At 44.4% G+C, this 23,255-nt stretch overlaps 1 protein-coding gene across 2 annotated transcripts in view; it reads right to left on the bottom strand.

The window, feature by feature from the left end:
- Nucleotides 1-845: 845 nt before the first annotated feature.
- LOC140197931 (uncharacterized) overlaps nucleotides 846-23,255 on the bottom strand; it is a 69,914-nt gene continuing 47,504 nt past the window's right edge. The window contains exons 10-12 of one of the 2 annotated variants that reach the window (XM_072258549.1): nucleotides 17,596-17,646; nucleotides 6,249-6,374; nucleotides 1,281-2,661 (exon numbers count right to left, since the gene is read on the bottom strand). In XM_072258549.1, coding sequence (XP_072114650.1) covers nucleotides 6,264-6,374; nucleotides 17,596-17,646 — 162 coding nt within the window. In that variant the 3' untranslated portion in view covers nucleotides 1,281-2,661; nucleotides 6,249-6,263. Of the gene's footprint in view, nucleotides 6,375-17,595; nucleotides 17,647-23,255 lie in introns of both variants that reach the window. The other variant, XM_072258547.1, reaches the window with a different exon arrangement.

The raw sequence follows: 23,255 nt of genomic DNA, 5'->3' as shown, positions 1-23,255 counted from the left end.
TGAGATTTCTAGTACGTGCAGAACCTAGAGAGCACAGGGTGGCACGGTTAATATAATGCTTTACAGTGCCAGTGATTTAGAAGAACAGAGGTCAATTCCAACTGCTGTCTGTAAGGAACTTGTACACTCTCCCCTTGACCACGAGTTTCCTCTGAGTGTTTTGATTCCTCCCACATTCCAAAGACTTACAGGTTAGGGTTAGTAAGTTGTGGGCATGCTATGTTACCTGCAGAAAAATGGTGATATTCATGGGCTGCCCTCAGATTGTGCTGGTTGCATTTCACCATATGTTTTGATGAAAATGTGACAAATAAAGCTATTCACTCGTTAATGTTTATGAGAATAGTAGTTCTGCGTGGACTAGATGGGCTGAAGGGCCTGTTTGTGTGCTGTAGTACTCTATGACTCTAATATCAGCTGGACCTTAAGCACTGCTCAGGGCAATTTCTTCACAAACTGAGATGGCATGGGGAGAGTGGCTGTTTGACTGTGACATCCAGGTGGACACACAAAGGATACACAGCCAGGTTGGCAAGGTGCTCACAACCTGCCAACACTGTGTACCAACAGTCCCATCAGAGCTAGCATTTAATGCCTTTTGGATTGGGGAAAGGAAAATTTAGGCAAAAGACATCTTGGGAACATGTACAGTGGATTCCGGTTAACTGGGATACATCAAGACTAGTATATCTTGGGCCAATGAGACGGCTGCCCAATTAGTTGAAGTTTCATGAAAATAGTTGAAAAAGATATAAAAAAGACAAATTGAGTAACAGATTATGTATTTAAATGAAATACAGAACAAATTAGAACACTACGAATATTACTAGAGTATTATAAAAACTGTTATTGACAGAAGGGTTCATTTATGTCATATTCTTTCGACTGGAGATGAACAAACTCAGCGCAGACACCTAGTGTAGGTAATGAACTGGATTCATACAATGCTGTCGACGAGTCCTCATTTTCACTGAAAAATTCATGATGATTGTCAATAGCTTCAAAATGTTTGTAGTAACTTGTTGAAGTAGTTTCTGGCGTCTCCGAGCTTGAATGCTTGAAACCACAGTGAGCAAAACAGTTCTGAATTCTTTTACCGCTTATTTCTCACCAACTATCAGTGATAAAAATCACTGTGTTTTGAAAACAAACACACGCAACTCTTGCTATTTCGCTCGTAGCACAGTGTACTGTCTAATGGCCACACAAGTGCAGGTGACTGACATTAGTTAGAAACTGTTCAGCAACAGTTGCCTATCCCAATTAAGCAGCATTGTGTTGCAAATAAGCAAAGGGAATCCCAGCTATTTTCCCCATTAGTTTTTGTTCTTTGAGATTTGTCCCAAATAAGCAGCTATCCTGATTAACCAATGGCCTAGTTAACCAGAATCCACAGTATACCTTTGGAATGGAAGGAGAAAGGGTTGTTCCCTTTACCAGAATTTCAAGCCCTCTATGATTGAGGTACTCAGTTAATAGACCTTACATGAGAAACACCATTCATGTTTCCTTTTATATGCTCAAGACTCAGATCTTTATTGTGTCAATATAAGGTATAGGAAATTGGATTCGGTACAACAGTGATATTCATACACGTTGAATATGGGCACACAAGTATAAAACACAAATAACCTTCATGTCTGCATTATATCATATGGACTCAAGTGTAACACACTACCCATACCCCCTCCCGACCACCCAGCCAAATATCCTGAAAAAAATCCACACTGCATACAACCCATCAGTGGCCAAAGAGCATGAAATGGAACTGATATTCACATGTGCACAGATGTGGGAGAGGCTAGGGGAAGTTGCTATCGGTGTGGGGTTCAGAATGGAGGAAATAGCTAGGTTCTGCTATTCACCACCTACAGTTGACCCAGAAAGTTCAACACACAGCGACCTACCATCAGGGGCTAGTCAGGGTACAGCTTACATGCTAACTGCACATATGCTAGGCTGCTGCTCCTATCTGCATATCATTTTCTCTTGGTAAAGTTGCCATGTTCTCATTTCACAACTTCCCACCAGCATGGATAATGGTGGAGTCAACTCAGCAAGGCCGGCTATAAGGAACAGAGACAGCACACAGACTTGTGGTTGCAATGTGGGAGTGCTGGGCTGATGGAAAAAGAGGTGACCAAAATCTAAACATCTTCCCTCTTCTCTCCACCATTTCGGCTCTTCAGTTCTTTAGCTCAACGGCTCGGCAACATACAAGGAATAATTGCTGTGCCTACACCATCAATCCTCCACTGATTTTGGCCACAACCATTTCCCTGTACTTCACAAGCCCCTTCTCCCTACCTTTCTAAAGGAAGAGTATTGGCATGGCCACTGGATAGTACTTGAGAGGGGGATGCTTGAATCTTGAGAAAAGAGGATGGACTCACGGAATGACTTGACCCATAGCTTATAAAATCCAATATAATACAAATGGAGGTTTGATATTTTAGTTATCAGCTGAGTGCCTTTTGCAAACAAGATCTAAATCCTTCAATAAATGGTTATTTTCAATGAAGGGAATTTCTAATCAAAAACAGTTCTTCCACATCAGAAATGAAAGATGGGTCTTCCTGGGTTGCAATTTCTCTTGAAGCCAATCTTCCACCTTCCACTCTCACCATATTAGGAGGACGTGGTATCTCCAAAAGTCGACCACTGAAAGAAAAGTAGAATGATGGAGTGTCAGATTGAGAAGCTGGGGTTGCTCCAAAGGTTAAGAGGAGACTTACTAAAGAAATTGAAAATGACACAGGCTTTCATGAAGAGAAGGAATTGTTTCCAGTGGCAGATGAATCATTTATCAATGCATAAGGACGGAATACATAAAATGAAAAAAGACTTTTCTATTGACACAGTGGTTTCCAATCAGGAAAATGCTACCAGGAAGTGCAGTAGAAGCAGGTTTCAAAAGGGACTTTGAGAACTATTGGAAGAGACCGCACTGACTGCTGTTAATTGGTCCCAATCATAAAAAAGGCACAATAATCCAGAATACATCTGCAGCCTCGGAGCAAAGCCACAAGTCAGAACCTCTCAGGCAACTTAGTGTAGAAGGAAAATGTAATCCCAGCTTTGGGCGATGAGCAGAGTTTCAAACATTTGGTGAGCTTCTGGGCACTTCAGAACAAAGTTTTGACAAGGAAACACACTGTCAAAGATCGTACATTCAGTGTCTGGGGGCAGCATGTGATCACTGGAGTGCTCCGACCTCAGAGAGTACACAGACTGACCCCTGGTAAGCACCACAGTGCCAACATACGGTAGGCAGGTGACTGGCCACTCCTTAATGAACGGCACAACAATCACACAGCTCACCCCCAACGGACAGAAATGAGAGGAGACCAGATTAGCTGCAGAATCTTGTTCAAACATTTCTTGCAGATCTTGAGAGGCCAAGCCGCTTTCACAGACACATAGAGATAGTAGGCTCACCAAGAAACCTGCAACATTTCCGGACTTTTTTCAGACTGAGAACTGGGGAATGAGACAATGCAAGTTATAGGACTTGTACCAACACAACTCTCTTTGTCCATTTCTACCAACATTTCTATCAATCTTAGCTGCACACACCCTACAGACCTGGTCTCAATTCATTTGAACTTCAATGCTTGTGGGCTACAGATATAAGTCATGAACAAATGGCTTTAACTTAGTCAAAGCACAGCTGGAGGAGTCACACAAATGGACCGCATGAGCAAATTTATCACAGTTTAGTTTACGAATTTGAATTTAACATTTTGGAACCAGTTTGTTCCCTTACAAGTATCTGCTGCTCTGACTGAATATACAAGTTCAAAAGTAGCTCACTGGTGCGCAGCGGCTCAACGTGAAGCGTCATTGTGAAGGTCACCAACAATACGGTCCATGGTATCACCTCACAGCTCTGGGTCTCAGTTAAGAGGTTGGAGGGAAAGTCGCAAAAAATGCCAGGAGGGAGCATGTAAAATAGCAAAAGGACTGAGCACAAACTGCACCATTTCATGTCATGGATTCTGCTTTGCCCACGTAAACCTGTTTTTCCAAAATACAACAATCAGCAAACTTGGTAAGAATTCTGAGACACTGCACACATTCCATCTGTCCCCAAGGCATAGGACAGGGAGGAGAGTGATAAAGGCAGCTTTAGGTCAAATTCCCTGCTCTGCTTTGCCACTGATTTGCTTGTTCTGGGATGATAAGAGCTAAACAACTCAATCATAGTGGTTTCAGCCCTAAAGTTACACACATCTGAGGAGGCAGAACTCCCGCCCGTTCCATAGATGCCCAAGTTTACACCAATCTCCCTGTGCCCCCTTGCCTCAGCTGACAGTATCACCATTCCTCGGCTGGAACTGTGGAGCTGTTCCAGAAACACTCAAGCTTCTCAGGAGGTCAGGTTGTCGACTATTTGAGTTTCAAAACTGAGCAGAATTACATCTTGCTCAGAGTAATTACCAGTGGATTCTTCCTCTATCAGGTCAGGAACTGTTTTATTAACAGGTCACTGCAGAAAATTTATTGAATGGTATGCATCTCAGGATGTCTTGGCACAAATAGGATACAATATATCCCTCTCCACCATGGGGCAACTTAAGCAATAGAAACTTTTCAGTTCAGAATTCTACTGCTATCAACTCTTTTCCACAAGAAAAGGAACCAGAGAGTACAAGTACAGAACTTCAGCTGGATAGTAAATATCCTTCAAAAGAAACTGACACCGCTTCTGTAACTGATAAAGGAACACACCGGTACAGGGGAGTAAGGGTCTCCGATGCCAATATCAGGCACTCAGCTCAAGTACACCATGAACTGACATCAACTCTGCCCCAGCTTGCACTGTCCCTCGTCCTAATAGAAAGTTATGGTACAAAGCCAGGCTTATCATTCTCAGCCTTGCTCAACTTTAACCAACAGGCAGATGAAAGAAGGGTCCACATGGTCTCAGACAGCTGCATTTGAATCAGAGGGGTCAAAAGGATAGGCAAAGCAGCCTATGTGCAGTACCATCTTTGTAAATTCTCAGATGAACGGCACAAGTGAACTCAAGTCTACCTTGCAAGGCAGTTGCTTAGATTAACAAGGGATGGCACCAGTCAAATACGTTTCATACCACAGCTTAAAGAAGTTATCTCAAAAAAAGTTTCCAACTACCTGTATTCGTACACAAAAACATCAATTAGTGTAACAGGGACTACTCAAAACGCAGCCCAAATGCCATGGATCAATCTTGAATTCCCAATAGGAACTTAAAATAAAAGAGAGAAATAAAATCCTTAAACCCATAGTACCTACTGATGAGTATAAAATAAGAAAACAGTCAGAAGGTAATCCAGTTCATACCATTTATATGAAAGTTCTTGAGGAAAAGTACTTCACTGAAACCAGAACCAGTTACCCATCACCCCCTCCCTCCTTTCCTGACACAGTTCTGTGAGAAATGCTCACTTACATGCTACCAGTGAACAGCAGGACCTCCAACAAAGAGAGGAGGGTCACAAATGAACTGATTGGGTTTTCACACCAGCGCTGGGACAATGCTATGAGGTACTCAAAGAGTTGTGGCAACACACTTCCTTTTCTCCCCTCAAAACATTTTGGTCACATATCAAGTCCGAGCTTGTAAAAAAATATACATAAACAGAAAACAGAATACCAAACAATGCCTTCAGTGAATCTGGTGGACTTAGAAAGTGAGTAACCACCATAATCACATTAACCCAGAGGTCAATGAATGTAATTTTCTTCGTGTAAACCTGATGTAACCAAGTGAACTTCTTCGCCCCTCCCCCCACTTCCCCAAGCCCATTGCAGGTAAGCAGCATATTAATCAGTGGCAGGATAAAGTTACAGGGTGGCCAGCATCACGTCCACTCCAGGCCAATGCAGCCGCATGCCAAAGGAAACAGGCCTCTGGGCCAGATCACTTCCTCCCTGCTCAAGAAGGCAGCTTTAACAATGCTGACCAGCCAAACACGTTCACCTCTAGCCACTGCTGCTTTGATTTTGTCCTGTAATCCTGATGTGGTAATACAACACAACAAACCAGAATCTCAAAAATTGAATAACACTTAAATAACTGAAAAAATATGGCATAGAAAAAAAGTTTTCTTTTTAAAAAAGGAGAAGAACAGATTCATGTTTCGATACATTTGAAGACCAGGATTATTTAATCAAGCCTCTTATCTCGCATTATCTGTGTAATGTCCACTACAGGATGCATCTGGTTGGTTGATGGCCCAACACTAGGCTTGCCTTGGCCATACCCGGGTGTGGGCTCTTCACATGGCCAGCTTGCAGTTGCACAGTTCCTTGTAGATCTGTCGTCGTAGCTTGGGCATATCCTGCTGGGTGAAGCTGAATGGTTGTCCCAGAGCCAGGCATTTACAGAACTGAAACAGCACAAAACACTCATATTAGCCCTTGCTTAACCCGTGTGTTTGAAATCTCTTCACTCTCACACTCCAACTTCTGGTGACCTGCTCCTCCTCTGTTCCAATTCTCTATCCTACTGATTCACCCATTTCACCACCCTGCCCAGCTCTTGTCACCTGGTTCCTTTCCCCTACTCCACCCTTCCCATCTGCCCATCACCCACATTTTTCCCCTCTCTCCCCCCTCTGCCCTCCGTACCTTGAATCCACACTCCACCTTCCTCTCCTACCTTCCCCTCAGCCCTCCCTACCTTGATTCCACACTCCACTCCTGCCATTGCCCTCTGCCCTCCCTACCTTAATTTGACACTCTACATTCCTCCATCTGCCTATCACCCCTCCTCACCTGGGAGCATAATTTTAAGGTGATTGAGGAGGGATATCAGAGAGCAGTGGGTGTCCAGGTGGGGCAAAGATTTCCATTCACCATCAAAGTCATGGTTCAGACTAGGTTGTTTTTTAGGTTCACAGGGGACAGAGGGCGGAGATTCATTTCACTGTGTTTTGATGTTCATGTCATAAATAAATGAATCTGAGGTGATTACATTAGGGACATTTCAAAGACTCTCAGGCACATGGATGACAAGAAAATTGAGAGCTATGTGGGAGGGAAGAGTTAGATTGATCATGGAGTAGGTTATAAGGTCATAACACCATAAGACACAGAAGAAAATTTGGGCCATTCGGCCCATCGAGTCTGCTCTGCCATTTCATCATGACTGATCCATTTCCCTCTCAACTCCATTCCCCTGACTTCTCCCTGCAATTTTTCACACCCTGATGAATCAAAAATCTATCAGCCTCTGTCTTAAATAACAAATCTCTTATTAACTCGGACTTTTGAGTTTTCTCTCCATTCAGAGAAAAGTATACACCTTTATTCCTTCTACCAAAGTACATGATCATACATTACCACCTCTGTATTCCATCTGTCACTTCTTTGCCCATTCTCCTAATTTGTCTATCTCCTTCTGCAGCTCACTGCTTCCTCAACACTACCTGCCCTACACCTGCCTTCGTATTGTTTGCAAACCGGGACCACTTTTTCTTCACAACATAAAAAGAAGCTGCCCCAATACCGCGCCCCCCCCACCCCCGGTGGAACACCACTAGTCACCAGCAGTCAATCAGAAAAGGCTCCCTTTATTCCCAATCTTTGCTTCCTGCCAATCAGCCAATGCATGGCCTGGACAGAGTAGATGTGGAAAGGATGTTTCCCATAGTGGGTAAGTCTAGAACAAGAGAGCACAGCCTCAGGATAGAGAGGCATCCATTCAAAACGGAGATGCAGAGAAATTTCTTTAGCCAGAGGGTGGTGAATTTGTGGAATTTGTTGCCATGTACAGCTGTGGAGGCCAGGTTGTTGGGTGTATTTAAGGCAGAGATTGATAGGTTAATGATTGGACATGGCATCTTGTCAAAGGCCTTCTGAAAATCAAAGTAAATACCATCCACTGATTTTCCTTTGTCAATCCGACCTGTTATTTCCTCAAAGGATTCAAACAGATTTTCAGGCAAGATTTTCCCTTAAGGAAACCGTGCTGACTTTGGCCTATTTTATCATATGTCTTCAAGTGCCCGAAACCTTGTTGTTAACAATGGACTCAAACCATATTCCCAACAACTGAAGTCAGGCTAACAGGTCTATAATTTACTTTTTTTTTTGCCTCCCTCCCTTCTTGGAAGTGTGGAGTCACATTTGCAATTTTCCAGTTCTCCGGAACCATTCCAGAATCTTGTGATTCTTGAAGGATCATTACTAATGCCTTCACAATCTCTTCAGCTACGTCTTTCACAACTCTGGGGTGTAGTCCACCAGGTCCAGGTGACTTATCTACCTTCAGACCTTTCCGTTTCCCTAGCACCTTCTCCCTAGTAACTGTGTAGGGTAATGTAATTGGTGGAAATGTACATAATTCACAACTACCAACACTGAGTTGGGGTTCATTTTAAGCAGCTGGTCTGATGTGATGAGGAAATTACTTACATAAAGGGTTTTACCACGCTTTGTATTCAGTATTGGTGTTCAATAAATAAGTTGCTATGGTTTTTTTCTAAACATAAATGCCTCCACCATCTTATTTGTGAAAACCTATATTGGTGACTCTAATGCTCTAGGAAGATTCCAGAGTTATTGAACATGTCAGTCGTTTTGAAACAGCCAGAGATTTGGGAGCAAAATGCTGTTGCTTGGTTTGTACAACCTGGGGCCCAACTTGCACTGCGAGAAATCACTGGCAACACCACCACGTGGTAGCGTTGTTGAGCAACTCTACAGCTACAAAGGTGGTGAGTCTACGATAACACCCGCCTGAACATGATAAATACCAATGGCTGAAAGCTCGCCTTTGACAGACTTCTGGACTACTGGAGCCCCAGTGCACCAAACAGTTGCTCTTCAGTGATGTCAGGCCATCGGAGCTAATGGACCACAAGCTGTCTGCCCTGGGAAATCACCATCCTTGTTTTACTTTTAAAGAACTTTTGTGTAGCAAATGCCTGATCCGGTTCACATAGCCCTCGCTATTGTACCTGTGAAGGACTATTAGGACTTTGCTAAAATGGCTGATAGTCTACACTCAACCAGGCAGCAGTGAATCATTCCTCCTCCTTTCTCTACCTCAATAAGTCTGGTTAACAAGGCCTCCCAACATAAGGATGCCTGTGGCTGCGAAACGGACAACGCCAGGTCTGTGCTTTTACCATGCTTGCTTTGGTATGAACGTGAGGAAATGCCGACCGCCTTGCAGCTTCGACAGTGCCAGTGCATCGGGACATCAGAGGTCTGTGAACACCGTGGGTTCCAGCTGCCAGGGTCGTCTACTGTTCATCACAGACACCCTGTCAGGGTGACGCTTCCTGTGTGACACAGGTGCTCCAGTGAGTGTGCTGCCAGCATCACCTATTGGTCAGAAGGCAAAGAATGACGAAACCTTGCTGGAGGCTGCCAATGGCAGCAGGATCCAGACTTACGGGATATGATTGGTGACGCTCTAGTTCTGTGGGTGATGTTACACATGGACTTTGTCCTGGCTGAAGTGACTAGACCTCTACTCAGTGCAGATTTCCTGTGTGTCCAAAGACTATTAGTTGATCTTAAGAATTATCTTGCAGATGTCAAGGACTTTGGGCCGTTACCCTGCTCCCCCAGTAGGTTCCCCACAATGGATCAGTCAAGCGAATGTACCACATGCGAGTTTACTTGACTGATGGGCGAATTCCCAAACCTCACCAAGCCCACATTCTCCACGACAGTCACAAAACGTAGGCTCAAGCACTAGATTTAGGGTAGTAATCTTAGGATTGCTGCCTGTGCCATGTGCTAGCGAGTGAAAGAATAGCATGATCAGGCATATTAATGCGTGGCTAAGAAACTGGTGTAGGGGGCAGGGATTCAGATTCCTGAATCACTGGGGCCTCTTCTGGAGGAGATACGACCTGTACAAAAAGGACGGGTTACACCTGAACCCAAAGGGGTCCAATATCCTAGCGGGCACATTTAATAGAGCTGTTAGGGAGGGTTTAAACTAATCTGGCAGGGGGATGGGAACCGGAGTGATAGGGCTGAGGAAGAGGAAAACAGAAATAAATCAAAGATAGCATGCAACAGAGATTATAGAAAGAACAGGCAGGAGATTAGGCTTAATCAAAGTCAGTGGCATGAGTTACAGGGCAATAGAGGCGTGGTGAAGTTAAAACAGAAAGTAACAAATACTGGACTGAGAGTGTTGAATGCACGCAGCATAAGGAATAAAATGGACGATCTTGAAATTCATCTACAGATTGGCAAATATAAAGTTCTGGCCATCTCTAAAACTTGGCTAAAGGATGGCTGCCATTGGGAGCTGAATGTCCAAGGATATACGGTATATCGGAAAGATAGGTTAGTAGGCAGAGGGGGTGGTGTGGCTCTGTATATAAGAAATAATATTAAGTCATTGGAAAGAGGTGCCATAGGATTGGAAGGTGTAGAGTCTATACAGGTTGAGTTAAGAAATGGCAAGGGTAAAAGGACCCTACTGGCAGTTGTATACAGGCCTCTGAACAGTAGCCGGGATGTGGATTACAAATTAGAGCAGGAGATAGAAAAGGCATGTCAGAAAATGTCAGATAATTGATGGGGATTTTAACATGAAAGTGGATTGGGAAAACCAGGTCAGTACTGGACCTCAAGAGAGAGAATTTGTAGAATGTCCAAGGGATGCCTTTTTAGAACAGCTTGTTGTTGAGCCCTCTAGGGGACCAGCTGTGCTGGATTGGGTATTGTGTAATGATCCAGAGGTGATAAGAGAGTTTAAGGTTAAGGAACAGTGATCACAATATGATCGAGTTCACATAGAAATTTGAGAGGGAAAGAATAAAATCCAATGTGTCAGTGTTTCAGTGGAATAAAGGAAACTACAGACTTTGTACAATGGCATGAGAGAGGAACTGGCCGAAGTTGATTGGAAAGGGACACTTGCAGGAAAGACAACAGAGCAGCAACGACTGAATTTTCTGCGAAAAATGAGGGAAGTGCAAGCCAGATATATTCCAAATAAGAAGAAATTTTCGAATGGGAGAAGGACACTACTGTGGCTGACAAGTGAAGTCAGAGCCAAAGTAAAAGCAAAAGAAAGGGCATACAAGGAAGCCAGAGCTAGTGGGAAGATAGAGGATTGGGGAGCTTTTAAAAATTTGCAGAAGGAAACTAAGAAGGTCATTCCGAAGGAAAAGATGAATTATGAGAGGAAGCTGGCCACTAATATCAAAGAACATACCAAAAGCTTTTTTAAGTATATAAAGGGTAAAAGAGAGTCGAGGGTAGATATAGGACCAAATCAAAATGACGGTGGAGATATTGTAATGAGAGATGCAAAGATGGCAGAGGAACTGAATGCGTATTTTGCGTCAGTCTTCACAGTGGAAGGCGTCTACAGTACACCGGATATTCAAGAGTGTCAGGAAAGTGAAGTCTGTGCAGTGAAAATTACGACTGAGAAGATGGTCTGAGGGTGGATTAATCTCCTGGAACTGATGGAATGCATCCTCGGGTTCTGAAGGAAGTAGCTGGAGAGATTTCAGAGGCATTAATGATGATCTTTCAAGAATCGATAGATTCTGACATTGCACAGGATGACTGGAAAATTGCAAATGTTACTCCGCTATTTAAGAAGGGTGGGAGGCAGCAGAAAGGAAACTATAGACCTGTTAGCCTGACATTAGCGGTTGGAAAGTTGTTGGAATTGATTGTTAAGGCTGAGATTACAGAGTACTTGGAGGCACATGATAAGATAGGCCAAAACCTGCATAGTTTCCTGAAAGGAAAATCCTGCCTGACAAACCTACCGCAATTCTTTGAGGAAATTACAAGCAGAATAGACAAAGGAGATGCTGCAGATGTGCTGTACTTGGGTTTTCAGAAGGCCTTTAACAAGGTGCCACGCATGAGGCTGCTTAGCAAAATAAGAGCCCATGAAACTACAGGGAAGTTTCAGAGATGGCCACAACTTCATATTTGCCAATCTGTAGCTGAATTTCAAGATCGTCCATTTTATTCCTTATGCTGCGCGCATTCAAATATAACACTTTCAGTCCAGTATTTGTTACTTTCTGTTTTAACTTCACCACGCCTCTATTGCCCTGTAACTCATGTCACTGGCTTTGATTAAGCCTAATCTCCTGCCTGTTCCTTTTATCATCTCTGTTGTGCGCTATTTTTGATTTATTTCTGTCTTCCCCTACAGGCCTTCCGTGGGTGAAGCATTGGCTGATCAGCAGAAAACAGAGAGTAGGAATAAAGGGATCCTATTCTGGCTGGCTGCCGGTTACCAGTGGAGTTCCACAGGGGTCGGTGTTGGGAATGATGCTTCTTATGTATGCCAATGATTTGGACTATGGGTTAAATTTGCCCATAATACAAAGATAGGTGGAGGAGCGGGTAGTGTTGAGGAAACAGAGAGCCTGCAGAGGGACTTAGATAGTTTAGGGGAATGGGCAAAGAAGTGGCAAACAAAATACAATGTTGGAAAGTGTATGATCATGTACTTTGGTGGAAGAAATAAATGGGCAGACTATTGTTTAGATGGGGAAAGAATTCAAAATGCAGAGATGCAAAGGGACTTGGGAGTCCTTGTGCAGGATACCCTCCAGGTTGAGTCAGTTGTGAAGAAGGCGAATGCAATGTTGACATTCATTTCTAGAGGTATAGAATATAAGAGCAGGGATGTGATATTGAGGCTCTACAAGGCACTCATGAGGTCACATTTGGAGTATTGTGTGCAGTTTTGGGCTCCTTATTTTAGAAAGGATATACTGACATTGGAAAGGGTTCAGAGAAGATTCACAAGAATGATAGGATTACCGTATGAGGAACGTCTGGCAGCTCTTGGGCTGTATTTTCTGGAGTTCAGGAGAATGAGGGGGGAATCTCATAGAAACATTCCGAATATTAAAAGGCCTGAACAGATTAGATATGGCAAAGTTATTTCCCATGGTAGGGGATTCTAGGACAAGAGGGCACGACTTCAGGATTGCAGGACATCCTTTTAGAACTGAGATGGGGAGAAATTACTTTAGTCAGAGAGTAGTAAATCTGTGAAATTTGTTGCCACGAGTGGCTGTGGAGGCCAAGTGATTGGGTGTATCTAAGGCAGAGATAGATAGGTTCTTGATTAGCCAGGGCACTGAAGGGAATGGGGTGAGAGCAGGGGAGTGGGAATGACTGGAAGAATTCGATCAGCCCATGATCGAATGGCGGAGCAGACTCGATGGGCTGTATGGCCTACTTCTACTCCTATATCTTATGGTTTTATTTCTACAACTAGCCTGACTGTCCATGCCCACACACAACCGGACCCAGCAAAGCTGGAACCATGAAGACTGAGTTTGCTAACATAGATAGGCCTGGCACTATACGCCAGTCAAACAGCTTCTGGGCTTCACCCCTACGTATGGTCGCTAAGTTCAATGATGGTTGCCGCCCTTGTGGCGATTACCAATGCCTTAATGAGGCCACAACCCCTGATTGTTACTCGGTCCCACACATTCAGGACTTTTCCGCATGTTAATGCAAATTAATTTTTTCCAAAGTCGATCTAGTTAGGGGCTACCATCTGTGTACTCAGAGGACATTCCCAAAATGGTTGTGATATCCCCATTTGGCCTCTTTCAGTTTCTGTGCTGAAAAATGCAGCACAGACTTTCCAATGGCTGATGGACTCTGTATTAAAAGACTTGGATTTTCTTTTCGTTTACTTGGATGACATTCTTGTCGCCAGTGCATCCAAATCCAAACACATTTCAAGTACTTATGCCAACATGGGTGAATTTCTATCACTGATTCAGTCCATGAGCTACTGAACTTCTGCTTCTCCTGTATAGTGTGCTTAAAGACAATATCCCTCATCACATTTGTCTGGTCAGTGGACATGACCAGAGCAGTTAATGAAACTAAACAAGCTCCTTCCAACATGACCCCACTGGCACACCCGCTCCCCAACGCACTTATAGCAATTACTACTGACGGCTCAGACTACGCTGTGGGTGCTGTGCATGAACTTGGTCAGAGGCATGTGGCAGCCACCAGACTTCTTCAGCCAGCAGCTCCGTCCCCTCCGCACCCCCCGCCAAGTAAGTACAGCATGTTTGACTGTGAGCTTCTTGGTATCCGTCTGGCTGTCCTCCATTTTCGTTTTCTTCTAAAGGGTCGGCATTTCACAGCGTTCATTGACCACAATCCCCTCATGCACACAATGGTCAAAATATCAGACTCTTGGTCTGCACAGCAGCAACCCCAACTGACCTACACATCAGAGTTCACAACTGATGTACAACATAACAACAGAAAAATAATGCTGTGGCTGATTGCCTCTCGTGGCCAGTCCTTGAGGCCATACGTACAGGGGTTGACTATGCTGGGCTGACCAAGCTACTGACCAAGAGGTCCAGGTTTACCAAACAGCAATCATGGGCTTGCATTTGGCTGACATTAAGTTTGGGGAAGCGATGTCTTAACCGGTTGTCCTCACCCCATGGTGCCCACAATCTAGAAGCAGACTGCTTTTGACTCCATTCGTTGCCTTTCACACCTGGGCCAGAAGGCCTTTCAGAAACTGGTTGCATTAAAGTTTGTGTGGTACGGCCTCAGAAAGGACATGCGTGATTGGACTGCAGCCAGAGGGAAAAAAATTAACCGTCGTGTCAAAGCGCCACTGGCATCTTTTGAGGTTCCTGAGCGTCAGTTTGACCACATCAATGTGGACTTGGTTGCTCCTCTTCCCCCTCCCGTGGTTTCAGGCACCTCCTTACCATGGTGGACAGTACCACCAGGAGGCCAGAGGCTGACCCTCTAGCATCAGTGATGGCCGCAGACGTTGCTTGGGCATTCAACAAATCCTGGGTTACTCAGTTTGGCACCCCATCTGATATTTCCTCTGAATGTGATCCTCAATTTATATCAGACCTGAGTTAGGCTACGATACACCATGGCCTCTGAGTGCGGTTTCACTGCTCCTTAAAGACTGCTCTAAGGGCTTCCCTGACAGATGAGTTTTGGCATGATTGCCTCCATGGGTCCTGCTGGGGTTCAGAACAGCTCCAAAAGAGGACCTGCAGTCGTCCATAGCTGAATAGGTATACGAACAGCCGTATGAGTGCCATATGATTTTAATCCTGACACCACAGCCACTTGGTCGTCCTCTCAACAGTGTTCCACCCTCTTCAGTAAATTCAATTCCTTTGAACCTATTCCTACCTCCCATGAAGTTGTACAGCATCTTGGGTTACTGTTGATCTAGATCCCGCCTCATTTGTTTTTGTCTGCCAAGATGCACACCAAAATCTCATTAGGCCCCCCCTACGAGGGCCTGTTCCACATTTTGAAACGGAGAGAAAAAGACTTTTATCTGTGAGACAGTCCTGACGAAGGGTTCCGGCCCGAAACGTTGACTGATTGTTTCCATGGATGCTGCCCGACCTGCTGAGTTCCTCCAGTGTGTTGTGAGTGTTGCTTCGACCCCAGCATCTGCAGATTATTTTGTGTTTACATAATACACAACCACCAACATCGAGTTGGGGTTCACTTTGAAAGGCTGGTCTGATGTGATGAGTTAATTACACAAAGGGATTTACTGCACTTTGTAATCAGTATCGTGGTGTTCAATAAATGAGTTGCTACAGTTTTTTCTAAACATAAATGCCTCCACCGTTTTATTTGTGAAAACTTACAATAGCAATTGCACTCACTTCTGCCCTGACACTCTCGAACTTCCAGAAGACTGCTAGTGTGTTCCATAGTGAAGCCTGATGCAAAATACTTATTCAGTTCGTCCACCATTTCTTTGTTCCCCATTACTACCCCACCAGTGTCATTTTCCAGCAGTCTACTCTCACCTCTCTTTTCCTCCTTATATGTCTGAAAAAACATTTGGTATCCTCTGATACTATTGGCTAGCTAATCTTCATATTTCATCTTATTCTTCCTTATGGTTTTCTTAGTTGCCTTCTGTTGGTTTTTAAAAGCTTCCCAATCCCTAACTTTCCACTAATTTTTGATTTATCATCTGCCCTCTCTTCTGCCTTTTATGTTGGCTTTCACTTCCCTTGTCAGCCATGGTTGTGTCATACTCCCTTTAGAATACTACTTCTTCTTTGGGTTGTATCTATCCTGCATCTTCTGAATTGCTTTCCGAAACTCCAGCCGTTGCTGCTCTGCCATCACCTCTGATGGTGTCCCCTTCCAATCAACCAGTTTCTCTCTCGTGCTGCTGTAATTCCCTTTACTCCACTGTAACACTGATACATCCAAATATAGCTCCTCCCTCTCAAACCGGACAGTGAATCTATCATATTATGATCACTGCCTTCTAAGAGTTCCTTTACCTCTGTAATCGAATACAGTTCATTACACAATACCCAATCCAGAACAGCTAATCCTCCAGTGGGCCAAACCACAAGCTGCTCTACAAATTCTTTCTCTTGGGATCCAAAATCAGCACCAACCTGATTTTCCCAATCTACTTGCATATTGAAATCCCCCATGACTATTTTAACATCGTCCTTTTGACCTGCATTTTCTATCTCCCTTTGTATTTTGTAACCCACAGCCTGGCTACTGTTCAGAGGCTTGCATATAATTCCTATTACAGCCTTTTTACCCTTGCAGTTTCTTAACTCTACCCACAAGGATTCTACGTCCTCCAATCCTATGTCAGCTCATTCTGAGGATTTGATTTCATTTTTTACCTACAGAGCCATGCCACCTCCTTTGTCTATCTGCATGTGCTTTTGACACAATATGTATCAATGAATGTTAAGCTCTCAACTATAGTCTTCTTTCAGACATGATTCAGTGGTGCCCACAGTTATAGCTGTTAATCTTTAACTGCACTACAGATCCTCCACCTTATTCCATATACTGCGTGCATTCAAATATAACACCTTCAGTCCTGTATTGGTTACCTTTATCGATTTTGTCCTCCTGTTATACTTGAACTCATCCCACTGACTGCAACTTGGCCCTATCATCTGCTTGTCCTTCCTGACATTCTCACCACAACTGCCTTTGCTTGCTTACCAACTGCTCCATCCTCAGCCATATTACCCTGGTTCCCATCCCCCTGCCAAATTACTTTAAATCCTCCCCAACAGTTCTAGCAAACCTGCCTGCAAGGATATTCAGGTGTAACTTGTGCCTTTTCTGCAGGTCATACCTTCTGCAGAAATCTGAAGCCCTGTGCCCAGTTCCAATTCCTCGGGCATGCATTCATTGGCCAAATCATCCTATTCTTACCCCCGCTGGGGTGTGGCACTGGCAACAATCCAGAGATTACTAAACCAGGAGGTCCTGCTTTACAGCTTTCCGCCTAGCTCTCTAAATTCTCGCTTCAGGACCTCCTCCCCTTTCCTACCTACATCATTGGTGCCAATGTGCAGCAAGACTTCTGGCTGCAGAAGTTTGATCAAGGTATCTGAAATGACATAAAAGTTTCAATGAGGTAGAGTAATGATGGAGAACAGAGAAGGCGGTGATACAAATATAAAGGTCAGAACAAAGGGAGCATAACAAAATTCAAGCTGGGCCATTGGGGAGTGTATTGAGGAGGGAATTCTCTACACTGAGTAGGAATTAGGAACACTTTCCCCACACTGTCACCTGAAAGGAGCAACTGACAGTTCAATACCCAAGTCTGACAGGTACCTGTAGCACAAAGGCCCCACAATCACTGTCGTTGTTTTGCCTCGCGACATTCTGCAAACACAAAAGGCTAATGTTAGTTCTATGGCTGTTGTGTCAAATCGGAAGATAACCCTGGGATGCACCAGGGATATTTCACTCTTAAATAGGATAAAATTGCTTTCTCTTTCAATATTTATTAATTACTTATTAATATTCCAACTGCTTACGTATGGAAACATAATGGATTAATAAAATTAATTCACAATCAAAATGGCATCATCTTAGTCTAGATTACGATGCTCCAGATTGTGGAGCACAGATCAGCAGCTCTGTTTCTCATCTTATAGAACAGAGTCCGCTCCAGTCTCCAGACGCTTAGAGTATTTGGAGTTAAACAGTCTGATCTCACTCACTTCATTCAGTGACACTGGCAACAAATCAGGTTGTCCATAGGGCCGCACCCGAAGACGTACATCTTCCAGGCTGCTCATGCCTTTGGGGTGCTGCCCATGGATGACCCGATCCTTGCCAGTGTCACCAACTGAAGTTTCGCGGGACATTAGAACATCGGAACAGCAAGTATGGCTGTCGGAGGCTTCTGCACTTGAGTGACCCCCATGGTAGCAGAGAGTTTGATGCTGATTCTCGAGTTGGAGGAACTCAAAACAAAGTGATGCTGCAGACTGTCACGTCAAAAACAGACCTTCCAGGTTGGAGGAGGCGTGGCAGGTGAAGGAGTAATGCGGGGATTGGCTGAGAAGGAGCAACTGATTCAAAAAGCCGGTCGTGAGCAGCGAGGAAAACAGACCTTCCAGGTCGGAAGAGGCGTGGCAGGTGAAGTTAATTACTCAAATTATCAGCTAAAATAAACAAGGTTTGTTCTAAGGGAGCGGCCTTGTCGAGGGAAGTGCCTTGTGAGAAAAGTGCAAGTCTCTGGCTCGAGAGTCTTCCGCCAGGAGGCAGAGAGAGGAGAGTACACCACAGTTGGAGAGGGTGAGAACTGGTGAAGAGATGACCGCTAGGTTGATTCAGTGTGCTGTGTGCATGATGTGGGAGGTCAGGGACACTGATAGTGCCTCTGGCTCCTACACCTGTGGAAAATGTGTCCAGATTCAGCTTCTGAAGGATCGTGTTGCAGCACTGGAGAGGCAAATGGATGACCTTAGGTTCATCTGGGGAAATGAGAGTTTTCTGGACAGGACCTACAGTGAGGTTGTTACACCGAGGATACTGGAAGAGAGAAAGGGGGTGACGATGAGCAAGGAAAGGATGCTTGAAGTACAGGAGACCCCGGGGGATGTGCTTCTCGTAAACAGGTTCACCCTCTTGGAAGCTGTCGGGACAGAAGATGATGCCAACCTGAGAGGCGGTCAGGTCTGCGAGTCAACAATTGGCGCTGAAGCAAAGCCGAGGAGACAGACGTCAGGCACAGCCGTGGTAGTAGGGGACTCTATAGTGAGAGGTACAGAAAGGGGTTTCTGCAGCAACAGGCAAGATTTAAGGATGGTATGTTGCCTCCCTGGTGCCGGGATCCAGGACGTCACGGACCCATTGCAGGGAATCCTCGAGTGAAGGTGAACATCTGGAAGTGGTGGTGCATGTCGGCACAAATGATGTGGGGAAGAAGAGGAAAGACATTCTACAGCGTGACTTCACAGAACTCGGAAGAAGGCTAAAACGCCGGACTTCCAGGGTGGTTATCTCCAGTTTGCTTCCAGTTCCTCGTGGTGGAATGGGCAAGTACAGGAAGATAATGGATCTGAATGTGTGGCTGAGGAACTGGTGCAGGAAGCAAGGATTTACATTTTTGGACCATTGGGGTATGTTTCGGGGTAAGTATGAATTGTACAAAAGGGACGGGTTGCACCTTAATAAGCGGGGCACCAGCATCCTGGCAGGCAGGTTTGCCTCTGCAACACGGGTGTGTTTAAACTAGGTAGTGGGGGGGAGGGGACGAACTGGAAACATAAGGATGGAGATAAAGGGAAAGTGAGAATAAGAAAAGTTAAGAAAGACAGCAGATTCAGCAGAGCAGAAAGCTCAAGAAGGGATCGTACAGTATGGCCAAGTGAAATAGGAATTGATATGGGAGGTGAGGGGAGTAATGAATTAAAATTATTATATACGAATGCACGGAGTATAAGAAATAAAGTGGATGAGCTTGAGGCACAGCTGGAAATTGGTAAGTATGATGTTGTGGGAATAAAAGAGACATGGCTTCAAGGGTACGTCCACACTACGCCGGATAATTTTGAAAACGAAGCTTTTTCTCTTCGTTTTGCCCTCCCGTCCACACTGAGCCGGCGTTTTCAGCCCCCAAAAACGGAGATTTTCGAAAACACTCTCCAGAGTGAATAAATCTGAAAACGCTTAATATCCGGCGTAGTGTGTATGGGATAACCGGAGAGATTTAAAAACTTTGTCATGACAACACAACAACAATCCTTTTTTCTGCTTCTGCTTGGTACTGCGCAAGCACTGCCGTACTGCTGTTATAACGCGCAGTCGGTGTGAACGGCGTGAGAGTTAAATTGTAAGGTGAGCTTTTTTGACTATTTAAAAATGCTGTCATGACGTGCCGGAACAGATGTTCGTTGTTTTAACAATGAAGTGAAGAAGTGAATAAGTATACTCACTTCGCCCTGTTTTCTGTCCTTGCTCGTATGAAGGTGGTTTACCTATTTATGCAAGTACTTCAATGACAATAGATGTGTAACAGCCTAATGTAACATTGTATGGAAATACAAGATAACGCTGATGCAGACATTTTATACATTTAACAAGGTGCTTTATTAATGCAACAGAGTTAGTCAGATTTTCAATGTTCGTTGTCAGCCCGGTCATACTGTCCGTGAACTCCCTGTCGGTTGCCTCCATACGCTCCAGTATTTGTTTTTTTTTAAGTTTTAAGTCCTCCTGCGCGAGAGCCAAGAGCAATTCCTTTAAAGTTTTTCTACTCTGTAACTGGACAAACGCGCACCAAGTATATCGTTTCCTCTTTGCTTGTTTTCTGTGTGTCCTGCGCATGCCCAGTAGGAGGAGATTCGCCCAAATATCCGCCTAATGTGGACGGAGATATTTTGAAAAACGCTTAGTGTGGACGCCTGTCGTTTTTACTCGAAACCGGCGTTTTCAAAATTATCCGGTGTAGTATGGACGTAGCCCAAGTGGACAGGGCCTGGGAAATGAATATTCAAGGGTATACGTCCTATCAAAAGGGCAGACTGATGGGCAGAGGGGGTGGGGTGGCTCTGTAGGTGAGGAATGATATTCAGTCCCTTGCGAGGGGGGACACAGAATCAGGAGAGGTAGAGCCAGTATGGATAGAACTGAGAAATTCGAAGGATAGAAAGATCCTAATGGGAGTTATCTACAGGCCCCCAAACAGTAGTCTGGATGTAGGGTGTAATTTGAATCAAGAGTTAAAATTGGCATGTCGCAAAGGTAATGCTACAGTTGTTATGGGGAATTTCAACATGCAGGTAGACTGGAGGAATCAGGTTGGTACTGGACCTCAAGAAAGGGAGTTTGTGGAGTCCCTCCGAGATGGATTCTTAGAACAGCTTGTACTGGAGCCTACCAGAGAGAACGCAATTCTAGATTCAGTGTTGTGCAATGAACCCGATTCAATCAGGGACCTCGAGGTAAAGGAGCCATTAGGAGGTAGTGACCATAATATGATAAGTTTTAATCTACAATTTGAGAGGGAGAAGGGAAACTCGGAAGTGTCAGTATTACAGGTGAACAAAGGGAACTATGGTGCTATGAGGGAGGAGCTAGCCAAAGTTCAATGGAACAATACGCTAGCAGGGATGACAGTGGAACAGCAATGGCAAGTGTTTCTGGGAATAATGTGGAAGGTGCAGTATCAGTTCATTCCAAAGAGGAAGAAAGATCCTAAGGGGAGTAAGGGGAGGCTGTGGCTGACAAGGGAAGTAATGGACAGTATAAAAATAAAAGAGAAGAAGTATAACATAGCAAAGATGAGTGGGAAGCCGGAGGATTGGGAAACTTTTAAAGAGCAACAGAAGGTAACTAAAAAGGCAATACGCGGAGAAAAAATGAGGTACGAAGGTAAACTAGCCAAGAATATAAAGGAGGATAGTAAAAGCTTCTTTAGGTATGTGAAAAGGAAAAAAATAGTTAAGATCAAAATTGGGCCCTTGAAGACAGAAACGGGTGAACTTATTATGGGGAACACGGAAACAATCTCCCATATGTAATAGTGGCCAAAGGACCGAGGGTAATGGATGAATTGAAGGAAATTTATATTAGGCAGGAAATGGTGTTGGATAGGCTGTTGGGTTTGAAGGCTGATAAGTCCCCAGGACTGATGGTCTGCATCCAAGGGTACTTAAGGAGGTGGCCTTAGAAATCGTGGACGCATTGGTAATCAATTTCCAATGTTCTACAGATTCAGGATCAGTTCCTGTGGATTGGAAAGTGGCTAATGTTGTCCCTCTCTTCAAGAAGGGAGGAAGAGAGAAAACAGGGAATTATAGACCGGTTAGCCTGACATCGGTAGTGGGAAAGATGCTGGAGTCAATTATAAAAGATGAAATTACGACACATCTGGATAGCGGTAACAGGATCGGTCCGAGTTAGCACTGATTTATGAAGGGGAAATAGTGCTTGACTAATCTTCTGGAAATTTTTGAGGATGTAACTATGAAAATGGACAAGGGAGAGCCAGTGGATGTAGTGTACCTGGACTTTCAGAGAGCCTTTGATAAAGTCCCACATAGGAGATTAGTGGGCAAAATTAAGGCACATGGTATTGGGGGCAGAGTACCGACATGGATTGAAAATTGGCTGGCTGACAGAAAACAAAGAGTAGTGATTAATGGGTCCCTTTCGGAATGGCAGCCGGTGACCAGTGGGGTACTGCAGGGTTCAGTGCTGGGACCACAGCTGTTTACAATATATATCAATAATTTAGATGAGGGAATTAAAAGTAACATTAGCAAATTTGCCGAGGACACAAAGCTGGGTGGCAGTGTGAAATGTGAGGAGGATGTTATGAGAATGCAGGGTGACTTGGACAGGCTGGGTGAGTGGGCAGATGCATGGCAGATACACTTTAATGTGGATAAATGTGAGGTGGTAAGAACAGGAAGGCAGATTATTATCTAAATGGAGTCAAGTTAGGAAAAGGGGAAGTACAATGAGATCTAGGTGTTCTTGTACATCAGTCACTGAAAGCAAGCATGCAAGTACAGCAGGCTGTGAAGAAAGCTAATGGCATGCTGGCCTTCATAACAAGGGGAATTGAGTATAAGAGCAAGGAGATCCTTCTGCAGCTGTACAGGGCCCTGGTGAGACCACACCTGGAGTACTGTGTGCGGTTTTGGTCTCAAATTTGAGGAAAGACATTCTTGCTATTGAGGGAGTGCAGCGTAGGTTCACAAGGTTAATTTCCAGGATGGCGGGACTGTCATATGTCGAAAGATTGGAGCGACTGGGCTTGTATACTCTGGAATTTAGAAGGCTGAGAGGGGATCTTATTGAAATATATAAGATTATTAAGGGATTGGACATGCTGGAGGCAGGAAACATGATCCCGCTGATGGGTGAGTCCAGAACCAGAGGCCACAGTTTAAGAATAAGGGGTAGGCCATTTAGAATGGAGTTGAGGGAAAACTTTTTCACCCAGAGAGTGGTGGATATATGGAATGCTCTGC

Source organism: Mobula birostris, chromosome 5 (genome assembly GCF_030028105.1).
Source record: "Mobula birostris isolate sMobBir1 chromosome 5, sMobBir1.hap1, whole genome shotgun sequence".
In the NCBI taxonomy this organism is placed as follows: domain Eukaryota; kingdom Metazoa; phylum Chordata; class Chondrichthyes; order Myliobatiformes; family Myliobatidae; genus Mobula; species Mobula birostris.
The sequence above is the reverse complement of the archived record's forward strand: the minus strand, read 5'-3'. Positions and strand labels throughout refer to the sequence as shown.